This window comes from Lagopus muta, chromosome 2, assembly GCF_023343835.1.
Source record: "Lagopus muta isolate bLagMut1 chromosome 2, bLagMut1 primary, whole genome shotgun sequence".
Lineage (NCBI taxonomy): Eukaryota > Metazoa > Chordata > Aves > Galliformes > Phasianidae > Lagopus > Lagopus muta.
In genome coordinates, this window is record NC_064434.1 from 62,621,437 (window position 1) to 62,641,829 (window position 20,393).

The 20,393-nt window shown below is 38.9% G+C and overlaps 1 protein-coding gene across 3 annotated transcripts in view; it reads right to left on the minus strand.

Annotated features, from left to right (window-relative positions):
• UST (uronyl 2-sulfotransferase) overlaps positions 1-20,393 on the minus strand; it is a 160,013-nt gene that overhangs the window by 65,467 nt on the left and 74,153 nt on the right. For all 3 annotated transcript variants that reach the window (XM_048935252.1, XM_048935253.1, XM_048935254.1), the window contains exons 3-4: positions 15,624-15,779; positions 7,999-8,078 (exon numbers count right to left, since the gene is read on the minus strand). In XM_048935252.1, coding sequence (XP_048791209.1) covers positions 7,999-8,078; positions 15,624-15,779 — 236 coding nt within the window. The remainder of the gene's footprint in view (positions 1-7,998; positions 8,079-15,623; positions 15,780-20,393) is intronic.

Below are 20,393 nucleotides of genomic sequence, written 5' to 3' on the forward strand. Positions count from 1 at the left end.
AATGCATTATTCAAGGATGAGAAGAAATACAGAAGTGACTTAGGACTGCTGTAATGCAAATTTTTGCCCCAAGGCAGGATCAACCATGCGTTTATCACTAGCAACTACAAAATCGTTAAGTACAATCTATTTTGTTGCTTTGTTGCTCCTATAATTCAAGCATTTTCCCAGACATCTAATCTAGAGCTCTGTAGGTACTACTTAAAACCACCACTTCTGGTATTACATTTTAAGAACAGTATCTTCCCTTTGTCTTTATATAATATTCAAAACTTATCACTGTTTCTGCTTTCCCAGTCATCTCTCTATTTTCTTTCTATGATCTATCAGGCTTTCCACATGAGTAATTTCTTTTTTTCCCTCTCTTTTCTTTTACTTTCTTTTGGACTCCAAGTAATCAACATCTTTCTTAAATTAATTTACTCCAAAATTGGTAATTTAATCTACAGGACAAAAGTGAGCACAGAAACCAAAATGACAGTAGAAAGCGTAATTTAAGCGTTATGCTTGAACCCACCGACATTCAGTTCAGACTTAACTAGATTTCAAGTAGTGACTTAAATTCAGAGAATAACGTATCACCAGCTAAATGAAAGCTGAAACATCTTCTATGTGAAGAACGCAGGAAATCTGTGGAAATAAATTCTAAATCAGTTGATCTTTAAAACAGGAAAAAAAAAAAACAACCAAAACAACCCTCAAAAACAACAGCAGAAAACTCCAACCCCCTCGACCATACAAAGGTCAAACTGCATGTTAGATTTGTGCTTAGCCTTCCAGTTAAAAAGCTTAGCCACAGTTAAAAAACATCATTACACAGTCAGATCATAAAAAATAATTAGTATAAAAAAAAGAAAAACGATGTAGGAGGGAGTACAGCACCATGTGGCCATTCATGAAATGTGTACTTTACAAGGCGGACCTCACATGGTGGTAGAAAGTGTTTCATGATGTGTTAGCAAAAAATATAGATTATAATGAACACACATAAAGACACAGTGTTAAGGCTGAGCACGTAGGTTTAGCTGACATTTCCCTACTTTTAAAGGCTTACCTAAAGGGTAGTAACTTTTTTTCTTAACGTACTTTTAATGATATTTCCTAGGTGTGTATGTTTTTTCTTCAAGGAGTAAAAAAAAAATAATCAACAACATGAAACAGCTTTAGTAGATAAGCTCAGGCTGCAATTGTTGTTTCAAGATGTTGTGTTAAGGAGGTATTTGAAGAGCCCAATCCGCCCCAGCAACGGAGTTCACAGAATCAGTGCAAGTTGACTGAACTACTGAAGGTCATACAAAGTGTACTTCAGTTTGTCCTTGAAGGGACGAAACCATTCTGCATCTTCTAGGACCAGCTCCATGCATTTGCCCAGCATGCTTTTTTCAAAAACTAGTTGTGCCTAGTTAAAGCACGTAATAGGCATGTTCTGCAAACACCTGCATTCTGTGTGGTATTTTTTGCTCCTGAGAAATGGAGAAACAAGAATTCTCAAGTCGTTCATAAATGTGAGGGTTGTAACAAATATTTTGTGGTTTTATTGACCTCTCACCAGTCTATAAAAATTTTAAAAATGAAATTCTATTTCCAAATCAATGGGCCAGAGACACACGCACAGGTTACGTCATGCCAAAACAAGACAAGTTTTAAAAAATAGCATATGTATCACACAACCTGTTCAAACGATGAACAATCTAGCATGCAAGGCTTTCAAATACCAAGCTTCCAGTAAGAAGTGCTCCTACTTTAAACATGCAGCTGATTCCCATATAGGCAAGTTAATTTTTCAAGATTTATGTTCTTTTTGTTTGCTGGCTTTTTTATTTTTTTATTTTTTATAGAACCCATGAAAGGGAACGTTGTAATGTCAAAGTGCTGTGTTAAGCTGTCATTTCTACAGCTGCTTCTGTATCGGAAGAAATGCATAACTAGTGAAAAACTGAACAAAACACCCACAAATAAACCTCGAACAATACTCAGAAATTAATTACAGTTCTGGGTTTATTCAAAGTGAATCTCTGTCTGCCTTTATCTGCCTTCATACAGCATGTGATGTACTGCTATTCATAATTCAGAACTCTGGTACGAATTGAAGAAAAGTCTAAATTTGTCAGCATCACTGCATGTGACTGTGTCTGTCCCTACAGCAGATTCATTTTTATCAGCTAGTGTTGGCCACTGCATCTGTTTAAAAAAGTAATATAAAGTCAGTAACACTGATATGGACTGTTTACCAAAAACGATTTTACAATAAAAACAAGGACTTTGCACATTACTTCAACTAATGAATAACAGAAAACCAGAATTACTTCTTATATTGAAGACAGTGATTAAAAGGAGGTACCCTCAGGAGCAGAAGACTTAAGAGATCTTCCCTTTCACAGCCTGCCCGCCACATCCCTCATGCACCAAGCAGGAAAAACAGAGCAGAGCTGGGGCTGGCATCCAAGCAGTAGTGGCCACTGGCTACGGCTGAGCAGAATGTCTGCAAGCTCTGTCTGGCTTGGCTTTCCATCAGCAGGGGCATTTGAAGAAATGCAGTTGTCTATGAGTCTTCTACTGACCTTCCAAATTTGCCTAGAAACTGGTCAATGGGTTGAGAAATTATTCAGGAAATAGACATAAGGGAGAAACTGGAAAGATAGGTACAACAGTTGGAACTGCTGTATGAGTCTTAATTCCTCAGAAAACTATGCTAAAAGGAATGCATTGCCCCCTCTTCTCAAGCACATGCACCCACCCAGATACTAAACACACACACGCTGCAAGTATTACACTGCAACTGAAAGAAAGAACAGGGAAGCAGCTCAGCAGCACAGAGAATGTGTTCTGCTGTTGAGCATTAACTCATTCAGGCTTCAAACAAATAAGATATATTGAACTGAAACCTAAGAGCTAATTAAAATGATTAAATTGAGTTCATGCTTTAACTCTTTGTATCTCTTCACCACATCACAAGAAATTTTAAAGGAGGTATTCCCCAGTGGTCTATGACTCTTGCAGAAAGTGAAGAATTCATTGCTTCAGTGAAACCTGAAAAAGCCCGTCTCTCTCTCTGGGTGGTCTTTTCAATGCTTCTCCTACCTATAGCTTTATCCTGACCTAATCAGTCAACCTTTATGTAAACAAAAGTCACTGACAGAAGCACAGTTTTAGATTTTTACCACGTTCCCACAAAATGTTCATTCACCCTGAGATGGGAAGGAGCAGCCAAGTTTCAGTTCTCCCTGAACTAGGGGCTGTAAGTGCATGCACTGAAGATCCAAGCATACTTACTGCAATTAGTTATTGGAGGGAGGACATCCACGCTGGGAGTTGTGCAATTCTCCCGATCCCTGACTCATTCTGTACCACGCTTTGGCCTCACTGCCCCTATATGCATTCCTGCAAATGTTCTGCTTCTCTGAAACCTGTGACACTTGGAGCATACTTCAAGGACCTTGAATGCGTGCCCAAAGACTATAATAACTATTTAATTAATTAGGAGATTTTACTAAGAGTTTAAGTGGGGCTTTTCCACAATCTTGAAGCTTCTTTGTGCCTGATTTTTCTCACCCTAAATAAATGGACCATGGGCCATCTACGATGAAGCACTGTGAGCAACCTGCAGCTATCATGAAATAGCTTTCTGTGCTTCTCCAAGCTACTCCAGATCTTCAAAGCTTCTGCAGCCTAACACTATATTATTTGCATCTTCTGCTAATACTTGCAATCTCAGCAAAAGCAGCAGTAACATATAAACCTTCTAGCATAGACGATCTTAAGTATTTTCTGTGATTAACATTTTGGAAGCTTTCCACAGCAATATTAACATAGAAAATTGAATTCAGAGACATAGAAGACTTTATGAAAGATGCCACAAAAGGACCCACTATTTTAAAATCATCTAATATTCTGAGTTTGAAGGGAACCACAAGGATCAAGTCCAACCCCTGGCTCCACCCAAAATCAAATCCTGTGTCTGAAAGCATTGTCCAAACACTCCTTGAACTCCAGCACTTGGGGCCATGCCCACTGCCTTGGGCAGCCTGTTTCATGCCGCCAGGTGGGTAACTTTGTAACACTTGTGCCCACTTGCTTTTTCCTGGAATAACACATATTAGTAAAGTTTATACTAGTTCGGAATACGGACCTGACCATTTACATTCTATAAAGACTATGGAGATACTGAAGAAATTTCAGAGAAAAATACAGAAGTATTAAACGGATCAGGAAAGCGCCCAACTGCAAGAGAATTAAGAGCTGCTGTTATCAGCAGGTGTTTGGAAACAGCAGTGGATGGATGCATGGTGAGAAGCACCAGAGAACAGAAAACATTTAATTAAATGAGAATCTAAATCCCGCTGGCAAAACACAGAGGAATTCAAATTATTGTGACTAATTTCCACTGTAACTGGAGCAAAGTACCAAAGGAAGTGATGGAGTCAGTGTCACTAGAAGGCTTCAAATATCTTGGATGTTTTATGATAGACTTCTGAGAAGTACACCTTTTCAAGAGCAAGAAAACATGCTCAGCTAGCCTCACCAGCAACAGCCAGTATCCAGCAAAAAAGCATCAAAACATTTATTTCTATATATAAGAACATTTCAAAATGGGGTTATCAGAAGAAAGCCGGATGTAAGTCAGTCCAACGTTTAAGATCACCTGAACAGGATGATGATTATGGAGCCATAACAAAAAATATTCAAAGAATTCAATAAACAGCTCCATCTTCCCCAAAGAAATTCCCAATCTGAAGCAGACTGAATGGAACATAGGGATGTCTCCTAAAGCCAGCCCGATCTGCAAGGGGTAGACTGGAAACACAAACTGTGAGACACTGCTAAGTTTTTCCTTAACTGGTCTATGACAAGTGCCACACAAAAATTCCCTCATGTCAGAGAACAGCAGAAAACATTTTTTTTTTTTAATCTATCCGTTTGAAGCTGCAATCTACTAGATTAATGGCAGTAAATGTTTCTGATTTAATGCATTCTGTTGAGATTTCACTTTTTACCTGCCTCTTTGTACTATTGTGAATTGAGGAAAGATAATACCAAAGTAAAGAAAGACTAGAACACAGGAAAGTAAGTGAAGATTCAGGGACTGCAGCTGAAGGAGCGCACACTCTTTAAACCATTCTTCAAAGAGAGGGGAAAATGTTCCTGGCAAGCACTATAGTTTTGCATTTTCAGAATTTTATTCAGCAGAACTAACTGTGCCTCTGAAACATGCCTGTGCTCAAATTCATCAGTGACCTAAGCCTTAATTCCCTTCCACTGGAGATTTTTTCTGGAAAGAAACTATAGGCAATATAAGCCTTTTTTTTTTTTTTCTTTTTTTTTTTTTCTTTTCTTTTTCCTCCAGTTGGAAACAATCTAAATAGCACAAATAAATGACATGTTTTTCTGAATATTCAAAGAGCTTTAAGTGCTGACAAGACTATAAGCAGGTGCAAGTTGCAAAAGAGGAAAATCTAAATGATTTGTGAATGCTGTTATTCACATCAGGGACATTAAACAAAAAGCATGTTTATTTTTCTTACTACCGTTTGGGAAGCTGAGAGGCATCAAAAACTGGAGGTGAAGCAAACTTCTGCTTTGCAGGACTCTGCTTATGTTTTATCTCCTTCTCTACTACTATTTTATCTCCTTCTCTACTACCCAACTATATGCTTTAAACAGTTTACAGCAATCCCTGTGGATTCTGAAGGAAGTTTTAAAAAAAATAATAATAAAAAAAGAATGACCTTGAATCTTACTGGAAGAGTGGTGAAGATAACTTGCCTTTACCTCCTATCTGTCTGCTCAGCAAGCACAGGTAGAAGGAGAATAAAGTGTTCTCTGTTCCTTTCTGCAAATAAAACCCTAAATTCCAAAGGTATAAAATACAAAATGAGAAGTAGGTTTGGTTGCTGGACTAAGGCCCAGCATGGCTGTCCATGAAGAACTTTGTTATCTCTCAGAATGGTTCTGCTACAATGCCGTGAAGAAAGCGCAGTCTCCTTCCTTGCGAAGTGGGCCTCTTTAATCTTTAAGCTGTGTTATCTTGTACTTACTGCCCAAAGAAGTTATGTATGCCCCACTCCTGAAGTGTTCAAGGTCAGGTTGAATGGGAAACTGGGCAAGCTGATCAAATCATTGGCAACCCTACCCATTGTAGGGGAGTTAGAACTGGATGGTCTTTCATCTCCCTTCCATTCCAAGTCATTCCATGATTCTATGATTCTGTTTCACTCTCTACTGTACTGATTTCTCACTAACATTTGTTGCATAAAGTCTTGAGTTGACAGTCACAAAACATCACACTGATATTTTTATGCTGTTTCTTTTAATTTTTATGGTATCATTTGGTTTTTATGTTGACATCACAATTAGATTTAATACCACCAATAAATTTTGAAACTAGAAGAAAACTCTCACAAATATTCCGTTTTATTAGAAAACACTACAAAATGCTAAACCTAAATTAAGCAAAGTTGATGAACTTTAATGACATTTCATTTAAATTACTAATCAGTCTCTTCACACCAGAGAGCTGCTAATTAAAACAAATCTCTCTCAGTAAAAGGAAAAATACGTTCTTAAGATTTGCAAGTAACAACCAAAAGGAAATTGCAAGTGTTTTTATACATTTCATGTAGTTCTACATATCGTTACAAATCTGTATTGGAAGAAAAGTGTAGACAGACTAAATCTTATGCATACACAAAAGAAACAATTACCTGCGTAACAAGGATGCATCATATTTATAGGAAATGGAATCATAGGAGGAGCAAGAGGTAAACACGTTCATGTTTTTCCTCATATCTAATGCTATGTACCATCTGTGAAAAATCAATTTCATTCAAGAACTTCCCTTTGACCCTCAGGCATGTTACTTGTTTGATCCTGCATTTCAGCTGGGAGAAGAGATTATTTACCAAAGATGTGAAGTCCTATTCTAATGAGTTTCATAATTTAAAAATAATGTAAACAGAATTGTTGCAGAATCAAACTAGAGAAGATCAAAATTCTGTTTAACTATTCAGGTTTTCACGCAATGAAATCATGCCCATATTCAGTTACAGGCAAGATCAACTTTCAATTCTTCAAAATAGTGTATTTTCTGAAAAAACACCCCCCTTACTATACATTCTCCACCCATGCCTGAAGCCATACACTCAAAGCAGATGCATTAACATTACTGCGTAAGTAAAACACTGGGCAGCTAGGCAAGCTTCTGCAAAGACCTCTAGAAAATTCACACTTCTGCAGAAATTCTTTTATCTTAACACCATGAGTCCAAATCAGTAGCACAGATGGCACAGATCCTGAATATAATTTTAAAATTAAATTTAATGCCTGGGCAATAATCATCTGCAGTCAGCTTTAACCTCTGTATCCTGGCTTAATGCTAACTGGCACAACTCACTCACATCCTTCCAAAAACTCCTCAGAAGTTTCATCCAAACTCATTTTTCTTCACATTCTATGCTATAAATGTCTCTAGAGTCCTACCGTGTATTTTCAATAGCTGCTACTCTTTATTATACTCTCATGATACAGAGTGTAATTCATTTGCATGGTTTACACATCTGTATTCTACAGAATCTGGACTGTTTTACCAATACAAAATTAAATTGGTTAAATAAAAGCCCAAGTACAAAACTAATCAATAACTTAGTGGAGTTTTCATTCATAGACTAGCAAACAGAGATGAAACATTCGGGAAAGCCTGCCGCCACTTTTAAAGCATTAATGCATAGCTTAAAGACACAAGCTGTCAACTCATACATGTTGGCTGGAAATGATATAAACCAAGGTAATCCCAGTGGTAGAAGCATGCAACAGCTTTCTGGATTTTCAAAAACATACTGTACATAACTATTTGGTAGCAGAGAGACAGCAGGAAAAATCCCCTCTAAATGCAACTTTCATTGCCAGAAAAAACGTCAATTGTATTGTTTATACTTAAAGAAGGGAATATATTCTCTGTATTACAACCAATGAAAAATATTTTTAAATGAAAAAATGCCTTACCTTGAGAAGTTGAGGAAATGAACATGTCTAGTGAATAAATAGGGCTGCTCAGCAGTGCTTATGTTTTTAATCAATTCCATCTAAAAAGAATTAACAAATCAAATTATCCATGTTATTGCAAGGCATACCTGGAGACAAATATAACTGTCAAACAACATACAGTGGTTTAATTTTCAAGTCAGCATTCCTCAGGTTCTTCTTCACTATCCCTCCCAAACACTATTACCAAGATAGCACTACTACTATTTCACACCTAAGCAAAAAGGTTAAAGATGCAAACACTATTATGCCATCACAAAGCTAACATACTTCCAAAAGTGGGTATCAATTTAAAGAAAGGCATAAACTGAAGAAAAAAAATCTAAATTCTGCACCAGAAGTTTTCATGCAGCTGCTATCTTCTGAAGACACTGGCTCTATCAGATAGAATGCCAAAATGAAAAATCTCTGAAAATGCAACAAAAAGTGGGAGCTCAATCAATTTGGGACAGACGAGCATGGCAGAAAATCATATGCGGACTGTATGAATATTGAGCTACCAGCCCCAATTTAGAAAGCCCATGACACCTTCTTATAATGATCACATTGAGTTTATATTGTTAATGTTCTCAGAAGAGAAGGGCTTCCTAGCAAAGCAAATAAACTGACATTTAGTTAGGACTGGTAACTGTCAAAAAAATTGTATTTGTCTGCCTAGCTTTCAAAATGAAACAGAGGAAATAGATACTCTAGAGACTGGATATCAGATGTCTCACTTAGTTTATTTTTTTGCCTGTTTGTTTTCATCCAGCCAAGTTACAGGAGAACTGAAACCCTCAGAACTGTATGAAGCTTTATGATATATGGGTATTTTATCTGTTACTCTGTCTGTATGAACAAATGGCAAAATGAAGATATTGATACAGGAAAAAAACTCAACTCACTATTGTCACCACTGTAGTTCCATCTTGGAATAAACAAAGAATCATCATTACAGCATAAATACAAGATGTAAAGATTATTACCTGTTCAACACAGGGGAGTTGGACTAGATGACCTTTAAAGGTTCCAACTCTAAGGATTTTATGACTCCATGGCTATAAATGTAAGAAGTAATTACCTTGACTTTAAATACATGGGTCACTTTAAAATAGTAACAAGAGACAAATTGGAGAGGTACATGTGAGTACCACAGGAACATCCCTTGCCTCACTCTGCAGCAGGTAGCAACTGGCCAGCACTGTGCTGATTCCCACTGAAATAGCACAGCACTTGTCATTGTGCTTCACCTCATGCGGCAGGCTTGAGTCAGTCTGCTGCTGGACTAGCAGGGTACTTCTGCATCAGGAACAAAGGTACTCTGCAAAGATGCTGTACAGCATCTGGCTGCCTGGTGGGTTTTTTGTTTTGTTTTGTTTCTTTTTTAAAGCTCTTGCTACCAAACTCAATCTCTTGTGCTATAATAACTTACTATAAAGCAGATGCAGAATTCTGTTTTGACTTGAAGTACCTTCACATTTAGACAATGAATATTCAACAGGACTTGTATGCAGATGTGGATAAAGCTACAATGTGCATATGAACAAACAAGCACAAAACATTCTTTTAAAAACCCTGCCAAAAGAGTAAGTAAGGCTCAGAAGATACACAGATGTCAGGAGGGAAAAATAAATAACAGTAATGGCTCACAGCCACATGCAAATTGTGGCCATATTTCCCAAGGGCTCCTCTCTCTCTGATCCCAATTGCGCTGAACTGATTTCAGCTTAATGAGCCAAATGTAATGCTCAGGAATACGAAGGAATCAGCCCTCTTTTGAAAGTGATGCAAAAAGAAATAAAATCTTCCAGTGTCTCCCAGAGGAGTAGAGCCTCTAGTAGATCTCTTCTACAAGAAGACTGGTAAACCCATGGATGACACATGGAGAGAATGAGTAGTGATCGAAACCCCTAGAAAGCGAGTTGAATGGAATGGCAATGATGGAAGGGAAGAGACAGTACCATCTGGAAAATGGTCTTAAACCACCCTAAATGCTGCTTTGCTCCCTAGCATAACATCTTTCTACCGCTGTGAAACCTTCTTTAAGCTTTCATTCTACTTTTTTTCTTCCAAAATTCAATTTCTGCATTCACCCTTAAACAGGACCATTAAAAAAGACCAGATCTGCAGAGGCAACTCTATAAACTGCAAACCATTTTTGAATCCTAACATCCACCTGAGCAAGAAAACCAAGAGGCCACACTCACAGAACAAAACATTTTTCTTCAGACTACTGTTTTCATTATAATTTTAGGATCTCAGCTGGCCAACTTAAGTCATCATGCTTAACATCAGCAGTGCTATTTATATTTGGTCATTGCTGCATTGCAAATAACAATCCAGCAGATGGCACAATAAAATGACTTGGAGAGTGACTGCAAGGAGCCCTGCCCATAAGGAAAGAAACATGGAGGACGGCTTTGTTCCAGCCACAGCATCACTCCTACACCAAAACTCAACCCAGCCTTGCAAGACAGGACATCTCTCTCTCTTCCATAAACACCTACCCTCCACCACAGGCCTGCTCAGAGCAGACCTATTTAGTTCAGGATTTGTAATAGGTAAATTCAACTGAGAACAAAAAGAAATAATCATTTCTTTGAACATAAAAAACATTCCTACTCTCTCAAACTACTGTGTTTCACTGGGAGAGAATCTGTGGTCAAAATGTACAAAGATGATAGGATATGTGATTTTCCAAGTCAGATCAGATGGTGACACTATGGTTCCCTCTAACTAATATAAATAGGATGAAAGATTATCTGAATCTGACTCTCTTTTGAGTTATTTACCTTTTTCTATACATGCTACCATCTCTCCTGAAGGCATGTAGGATCCAGGAGGCACAAGTATCTACAGGTACTTGGTATATCACTTTCATCTCGGTATTACTTCATTTCCATAAACAATTCAGAGCTCACAGGAATGAGACCCAATCATCATTTTAACTCTCAGAGATTTGGAATTGTTTCAAAATTTTCTTAAACTCCCCAAGCTGCTTAGGACCAATTTTCTATTTTTAAAAGCACTCAAGAAAAAAACAGCAATGGACTTTTAGTGTGTTAAACCTGAATTATGAATAAAGCTGGTGCCTGTCCAAAGGACGTGTAGTAGAGGGAAATGATGTGAGGACAATCAGTTACTCCCATACGTACCAGTATTTGCACATCTATAAACATAATCATTTTTCCTTCTCTGAATCCAAGAACTGGGGACAGGGGTAATTAGAGGAGGGGAGGAATTCATTTTGCATTAGTACATCTGTCACTTTAAAGCCACATCAATTAGGTTGTCATTGTATACATAAATACTACACACAAGTTCTGTAATTAGAAGTTTCCAATTGTTAATTGAAAACATTACAGTAAATGGTAAGGCAAAAATTAACTCATCTTTTTCCAGAAGCCTCTCCCTTATGCCCATGGATGTTCAATGGCTGCACTCCTAATTGCTGGCAGGCAGACGTAATTTGGGAAGATTTCTTACTAAGAAAACTGTAAAAGGCACCCAACATACGGATTTCAGTTACATGTAATCTCCATAGTCATTAAGAACACCTACGTACTTAACTTTATTTAACACTAACAGACTGCACAAGCTAAATATTTACAGAAAAATCTTGGCTGGACCAAAGCTCTAACCAAACACAGGACAGACAAATGACAGGAGGAAGAAAGCAATAACATCTCAAGCAAGTAGCTCATGCTCATGCTGGGAGCCTACAGCCCAGCCCATTCCTGTTTTCTCTCATTCCAACGCCTGGAACCTGAGACCATTCATTCTCTTAATTGCTTCTTATACCACATTAAAGATGGGAGAAAGAACAACGCATATGCCCCTTCCCTTCACTCCAGTGAGCAATACAGGCAGGCCAGGCAACAATGGACAAGGAGAAGGCTGAGGTACTCAACAACTTTTTTGCTTCAGTCTTCACTAGCAATTGCTCTTAACACCCCCCTCAAGTGAATGGGTCAGAAGCTGGGGACTGGGAAAGCGACATCCACCCCACCATAAGTGACAATCAGGTCTGAAAACACCTGAGGAACCTTAATGGGTCCTGATGAGATGCATCCCAGATTCATGCAGTCAACAAGCCACTCTCAATAATATTTGAGAAGTCATAGCAGTCAGGTGAAGTCCCTGGGAAAAAAGGCAATATCACACTGATTTTTAAGGGTAGAAAGAACAACATCGGCCACTACTGACCTGTCTGCCTCACCTCTGCGCTAGGGAAGGTCATAGAACAGATCTTCCTGGAAGCTATGATAAGGCACATAAAAGAGGAGGAGGTGATACAGAACAACCAGCATGGCTTCACCAAGGGCAAATCCTGCTTGACCAACCTAGTGGCCTTTTATGATGGTGTCACTGCATTAATGGACAAAGAAAGAGCCACTGATGTCATCTATCTGGACTTCAGTAACGCCTCTCACACAGGTCCCACAACATCCTTCTCTCCAAACTGGAAAGATACAGACTTGATGAATGCATTGTTCAATGGAGAAAAAACTTGTTGCTAGATTGTACCCAGAGAGTAGTGGTTAATGTATCAACATCCAGATGGAAATCAGAGACAAACGGTATCCCTCATGGGTCAGTACTGGAACTAATGCCCTTTAACATCTTCACCAATGACCTCAACAATGGGACTGAGTGCATCCTCAGCAAGTTTGTAGATGATACTAAGCTGTGTAGTGCGGCTGACACACCAGAGGGATGGGATGCCATCCAGAGAGTCCTAGGCAGGCTTAAGAAGAACCTCATGCGTTTCAACTAAGCCAAGCGTGAGGTCTTGTACTGATAGTGGGGGTTGCCACCTGTGTACAAGTGGAAGAATGAAAGAATGGAGCACAACCCTGCTGAAAAAGACGTGAGAGTAGTGGTGGATGGTAAGCTGGACATGAGCCAGCAATGTGTCTTTGCAGCCCAGAAAGCCAACTGTATCTTGGGCTGCATCAAAAGAAGTGAGGCCAGCAGGTCAAGGGAGGTGATCCTGCCTCTCTGTTCTGCACCAGTGAGGCCTCACCTGGAGTACTATGTTCAGATGTGCAGTTCTCAGTATAGAAAAGACATGGACCTGCTAGAGCGCATACAGAGGAGGGCTACAAAAAACAGGGATCCATCCAGGGGATGGAACACCTCTCCTATGAGGACAGGCTGAGAGAGCTAGGGCTGTTCAGCCTGAAGAGGAGAAGGCCCCAGAGAGACCTGATAGCATCTTTTCAATTTCTAAAAGGGGGCTACATAAAAGAAAAGGGCAGACTCTTTAGCAGTGTCTGCTGTGGTAGGACAAGAGGAAATGGTTTCAAACTAAAAGAGGGGAGATCTAGATTAATTATAAGCAGAAAGTTTTTTTTATGATGAGAGTAGCGAAGCATTGAAGCAGGTTGCCCATGTATTTCATTCTCAGAGTCATTCACAGTCAGGCTGGATGGGGCTCTGAGAAACTTTATCTAGCTGTAGATGTCCCTGCTCATTGCACAGCATTTGGACTAGATGTCTTTTAAGGGCCCCTTCCACTTCAAATGATTCTATGATTCTTTTCAATTTAATACTTCGATTCAAAAATCAAAACACAACTGAAGATACCTTAAAAGAGAGAAAAGTTAGTATTGCCAGTCATGTAACCTTTGTTTTCCAGCAAAAGTAATCATTACATTCTGAACCTATTGCAACTATGTAAATAAGCCATAAATCAAAATAAAGAGACTAAACTTATTGCAGAGCATAGCAGAAAGTAAATCCACATCTCTATAGCAATACGTACTCCACTATCTGTGTTCCTGGATATTTCCCATATGGTAACCAAACAGCTTGTAGAGTGCAAAAAAAAAATAAAACAAGGCAACTGTTGCACTAAAATTCAGTCTGAGCTTCTTTGAATCCTGATATTTCAGACTGAAGCAGGGAAGACTGTTTAATATGATCTTTCACTCTGTTTAACACGTTTCTGCATACCAGAGAAATGTAGCAGATTATAAGGGTGGAAGACTGTAGTTGTTGCTACCTCAGAGGATTTTAGATTTTCTTATACATCTCCTAATCAGTAATGAATTAAAAAAAAAAAAAAAAACACGAAACAAACCAAAACACAAAAACTATCATGCCAATAAAAATCACCTATCCCATACCCAACAATTAAGCAGAAATAGTTAAAAGAAGAAAGAATAACACATGACAGTTTGCCCTCTGATCCAATGGGACCATTCTGCAAAAACCCCAGGCTGTACATTGCTGACAGCATGGTGCTAGCAGCAGCCCATATGCACACAAAGAGGCTGTGACAGCTGCAGTCTTAGGCTCTGTCTCTGCCATCAGTCAATGAGTGGGCCTAAGCAGGGTAGCAGGAGTGGCACTGGCCTCCTCCACAGCCTTTTGGCTGGCGTGGCAGCCCTGGATTGCCAGTCCCCCAACAACAAGGGCTCTAAAAGGGTAGGTGATCCGCTCACTGCCTGTGGGATCTTGATGGCAGTACTGGAAAGAGGGAACTTGGGAACTGCAGTAGCAACATCTGCTCTCAAATTTTAAATCGGAACAAACTGTTATATCCAAAATAACAAACACTGAAACTTACGCTCATAAAAAGGCTACAGATAAATAACCCCTAACCACAGGACGTTGTCACCGGTAGGCCTAAGTCTGTATTTTGATCACTGCATACATCCTCTCGCGGTTTGCTAATCTTAGGGGTGACGCAGGCATTTGCTGCAGCATTTACCTGAATCAGCAGATCAAAAGAACAGCTGTGGGTAACATGAAACAGCCATGTGTAATGCATATGAATTAATCAGTACACTTTGGAGACTGAGGGTTGTTTTTTTTTGAGTTACTTGCATCAATACCTATTGATGGCATTGACACTTGTGAGCACATGGTTACCCAAGATACAAATGAATATAAATAATAAAATCTTTTGGTCTCAAAGTTGCAAAAAGGATGTCCCTTATAGTTTTAAGGAAACATGAGTTTAAGGGAACATAGAAAGGGGTATCTAGGTAGAGAGGTTTCACTTGTATTTGCTTTATGTCGTACAATAACATGAAAAAGGCAGATCAGTAAGAGGCTGAGACAGGATCAAGGATGTGTTAGACTACGGCAACATGGTTTAGCATGGACCTGGGTAAGAATTTTTTGAAGCAAGTGATTATTAACAGTGGATTAGAAACTGCTGAATTTTACTTGTATGTACTCTGCTTAAGAGACCCAAGCTAGCTCTGCATATGCTGGCACGTCTATATGACAAATGGCTGTGCCCTGCAGATACATTAATACAGGTCCCAGAAGCTGTTAGCACCTAACTTCACTTGTAGTAACCCTTCTTATGTCCCTGGACTGACGCTGGACTAATTGCTATGTTGAGTACATTCGAGAGCTGGCTAAATGGAAGCTAGTTTTTCTTGTAACCCTCCACATCGTGTTGCTCTTGGCTCTACAGCACAATTCTCCAGTGAACTGAAGCCACTTCAAGGATGATGATTTCTGGCACGTTACCCGGGTCAAAGCTGTATTACTGTATATGCCTTTGTATACTGTATATGCATATACCTTTGTTTCTCAGCTTCACAAATGCAATAGAACAGGCTCTAAGTTGAGCAGGAGTAGCTTACCTGTTCGTTTTTGGTCAGTCTTGTTTTGTTATGAATATCAGATGTTACCAGGTTGAATCCATGTTTCTCTGATAAAATTCTCAAAAGCAAAACCACAGTTCTACTCCCACACTTTCCAACTCTGTTGTAGACCACCTGGCTGGGGAAAGGAAGTACCTAAGTAAAGATTGAAAAATATTGAGTCAGTATATTGGTACTTTTGTTTCTTTGTATCTCAGTCAGAGAATATTTTGCCCGTAAGCCAACAGATATGTAGAAGAGAATTTCTAGGATTCTGCCCACAACAAAAGGATGCACTTTCAGCTAGCTATCTTCTTATAAAAAGCTAGCTTCTTATAAAAAGCACGTCATTTAGGAGATGACAAACTGAATTTCCCCTTGTGATACAGTTTATAGTAACAGTGCAGATTAGTAGCCACTCAAGAAATATTAAACCACTGCTGATGACTTCCAGTGAAGACGGTGATGAGCTTCAGAATACTGACTGCCTCCATACAACGAACCGCAGTGAACTAGCACTGCAGTTTGGCAGCTCCGAGTGAAGTTGAAGTTGATCTAATGAAAGAGGAATGCTTGAGTTGCAAAACTTCAGTATAAAAAAAAAAAAAAAAAAAAAGCAGCAACCAGTTAGAGAGAGATAAAATCAATCATTTCAATCTAAAATATAAACAAGAATCTTCTGAAGACCTAGAGAAGGAATCTGACACTGGAGAGGCATGTACTTGTGCAACAAACAATACCAATCAGCCACTGCTGGGCCTGGAGGACAAATGGCAAACTCTGGTCACACAGGTGATATTCACTCAGTGTCAAACCAGACTGGCCGCATCTTACCTGCCTACTGGCAGTGGTCTCCAGGCCCAAGTCACTGTTGCAGCATGCTCTTCCTCCCTGTTTGGGACATTGTTAGTTGACTTGAACTACAACAATTCCTAAGATTTATCTGAATAATTTAAGAGAACAGGCAGCTGCGATCCTAGGCTCTCCTAGGCACTCCTCATGCATGTGCTGCAGGCCTCAGTGTTCTTCACAGATATCATCTCTCTGACGCTGTACTGCAGACAAGTTTTCTCGGAGCTCCAAAGCACAAAAAAGAGGGTAGAAAAGTTTGACGTTTCTTTTCCCAGTTATTTCTCCAAAATTCCTACCGTAGTTTAGCAACAGTAATTGTATGATATTTATTGCTGCCTTTGAGGCAAAGAACAGAGAGGCTAGGAGTGCAGGTGGAGTACTTGTGTGATTGCACTAGTATTTTTGTGAGGCACAACTATCAGAGCTTTTAATAATAGTGAACTAAATGTTTTTAGGCAGCTTAAGTATTCTAGGTGAGAAGTTCTTTGAAAATAAACATAGCAACATGCCACCGCGCCTTACACGCGTATAATCAAAGAATATTAGGATGTTATAATCACAAAATAAGTAAGCGAATTAGGCAAAGTAGACTATGATAACAAAAGAGAATAAATAGAAGGCTTGCCCCTATCCTGGGCTCACTCACAAAACACCAGTAGAGGGGATCTCCAGAAGAGAACCTTCTCCACTGGTAGCCAGCTCTTAAATAGGTCTAGGAGGGGTGGAGCCAGGCTCAACCCCTTCCAACAGCACAGGTGAATTGCCTTCACCTGTGCTCCCATGGCTGACTCATTGCTCGCCTCAAGTGATCAATCAGAGGTTCAGGCCGTGACTCAGCAATTCCCATACAGTGTGTTTGACTAACATTATCAAGTTTAGCATTTTTAATGAAAGAGTTTTATTACCAGGTGTATTGAAGTTCAGTTTAGAGCAATCATGGGAATAATAAGATCAACAACACACAGAGCAGTATGGTTTGACCCCCAGATCATCCAGGGAAAGGTGGCAGCTCCACTGTCACAACTTTCATGGAAGAAAGAATTGGATAACTGAGAGGTGAATGTGTTATTGTGATTTGTGAGCGTAGAAAGCAATCACAATGTCCTTCATTACAGTAAGTCCAGTGATGACTTACGGCCACATGTCTGTCTGCATCTAATGCAAAATTGTACATTAAAATAGAATTTAGAATTAAAACTTAGAAAAATTTAAAATTAGAATTTAGAATTACCATCTTGAATACAGCAACCTGCAGGCCTGCCAAACTGAGATCTGACACAGATGGGTGAGTACCTGTCTCTGCTCCATAGAGAAGTTTCCTCTTAGCTATTACCTTTCTTAGCTATTACAGCCAGCAGGGAAAAGCTTGTTGATTACTTTTCCAAATGAATATTTAGAAATACCTTTTATTAACTGCCAAATTACAAACTGAAGTTCATTAAACCTACTTTCATACATTTACACCAGCCGTTTTCCACTTCTGGAATATGTGGAAAATGTCTGTCTTGCCTTTGAGTCAAGAAAACCAGTGTCACAATTGATGGACTCGTCTTTTAAATATTGTATATCCTATCACAATTTAGACATGCTTCATGACAAATTTTTTTTTCTTTTTTTTCTTTTTTTTTTTTTTTTTGCTACGAGGGCCTTAGTTATTTGTTTCTATTCAGTCATGCCAGGTATAGTACCAGCAGCATACCAATGACCAATGCTTCTCCTCTTCTGTCCTTGCTTTGCCCTCTCTACGTCCCCTACAGATCTCTGTCACTAACCTAGGCACATCACAGTTTTTACAACAGGGAAAAAAAGCATCCTCTGCAGACACAATCTGGCAGAAGTAGTTTTCTGTTCATTCAGCAGTTCTGATTTCTTCAGTATATTGAGACAGGGTCATTGTTTACTATCTATTGTGTATTGCGTGGTAATTTTAGCTATTCCATTAAAAAAACAACCTCGTATCTCCTAAGTTCCACTGGTATCCTCACTGGTAGTAAAGACAAGACTGGTGAAGCACTGACCCTGCACATTCTAGCCTACTGTTTCTCCTCAGAATGCCAGTCCCTTAGCTCAATATCACCCACGCGGCATCTCTTGGAATTCTGATCCTCAAAACACAGTACAATGCATTTCACTGTACTTGTTACTGCCCAAATGCTACTGCTGCTTGATACTTCAGAATTTCCTCAACTTCAGCTCGATATCAAAGCAAAATGACGAGAAATATTGTAGGCATCTACTTTGCATAGCCATTCTGGCAGCACATAGAAAAGACGATCCAGTCCGCTTTGTAAGATAAATAAAACTTGTTTGTTACTTATCTTCTAAGAGCAGAATGTTTTGTCACTCCAGTATACGTTTCTAATGTTCCAGAAGTCAGAGTACCACAGCTATGTGTAGTATGTCTTAATAAACCAAATAAACAAACAAAAAAACCTACATAAAACAAAAAACATAGAAAGATTCTATTGCTCAGGACCACTACAAAGAAAGAACTATTCCATGTTATATTTAATATTTGCAGACCTGTTTAGGAGCTTATATAATAAAACTGGGAAACCAGAAAATCAGAAAGTGCAAGCAGTAATTCACTGTTTTAAAGGAAGCTGGATGCAGTTTTGTTTTGTCCCTGGACAATTTCCATGGATTATTTTTTCAGCAAAAGGCATTCTGAAGTCACATTATCACATTAGACAAATATTTGGTACAGCAAAAACCAACAGCATCAAATGCTATAGGTGAAGAAGCATCTGCTTTCAAGCCTTTTAAATTGGCTAACATTGTCAGGACCTCATGGTTTCACCAACAGCAGGGCATGTATGCCACTCACATAGGGAAAGCCTGTATTTCTATTAAGAAGGCTGCAAAAAAAATGTTTCCATATACATGGCTGGTGCCCTGGTTCTGCATTTCAGGTATGTCTCATGATATTTGAACAGCTAATAGATCTTCATCATAGAAGCAAAATGATTCCTCAAGCAGCCCCTAAGATTACTTCCAAAGAGAACTGCAAGCTAGAGAAAAAAATAAAAGGAGAAATAAGGATACCCTTTATAATGAATGGGAATATATTGAGATATCCGGGGCATTTTTCTGCCAACATTATACTTTATTATCAAAGGAACATTACTATTGCTACCGTTAGCAATGTTTAGTATATCCTTCTCTGTACCATAACCATAAAAGCTATTATTCCTCAAATTAGCTGGGGAAGGAATAGGTATTTGGCAATTGCTGGTTTGGTTGAGCTTTCTCCAGGACATCTCATCTGCTGATGCAGTAGTGAATATGGGCCTTCCAGGGCTCATCTAAAACCCACAGAACACACAAAGCCTCCTCTTTTTGCAACATTTATATGAAAGTTTTCTGTCAGAAACCTCTCCCCCTTAATCTTCATCAATCTTTTCCACAGAAGCCTTCCTTTCTATGAAATTCGAAATCTCACCCTTAGCAACTTCAGAACACTACAGGTCATGAATTTAACATCTGCACTGTACAGAGGTAACTAACATTTGATTTTGTAAGAATTTGTAAGGCTATGGAAACATTAAACAATGCTTCGTAATTATTAACTGCTTTGGTTTTCATAGCAGAGTTGCACTTTGCAATACAGTGAGCGAAGTTTTCCACCTGATATTTCACTCATTTCAAGCGGAATTTTACCGCACTCAGATTAAATCTAATTTCTAATTAAATCCCTGATTTGATTAGCCAATATCTTTTGGCTGAATCATACGAATATTATTCTTAATTAAAATTCTTAAAAGATTAAAATAAAAGTGGGGCGTTGTAAAGTTTCTGTTCTACATACAAACAACTTGCCAGCCAAAATCAACAAGTGATTCTAAGTCAGCCAGCTCTCACCTTTGTCTCCAAAACTCATTTTCTCAGGTAGGGCAGCTCTGTTCTGGACACAGACAA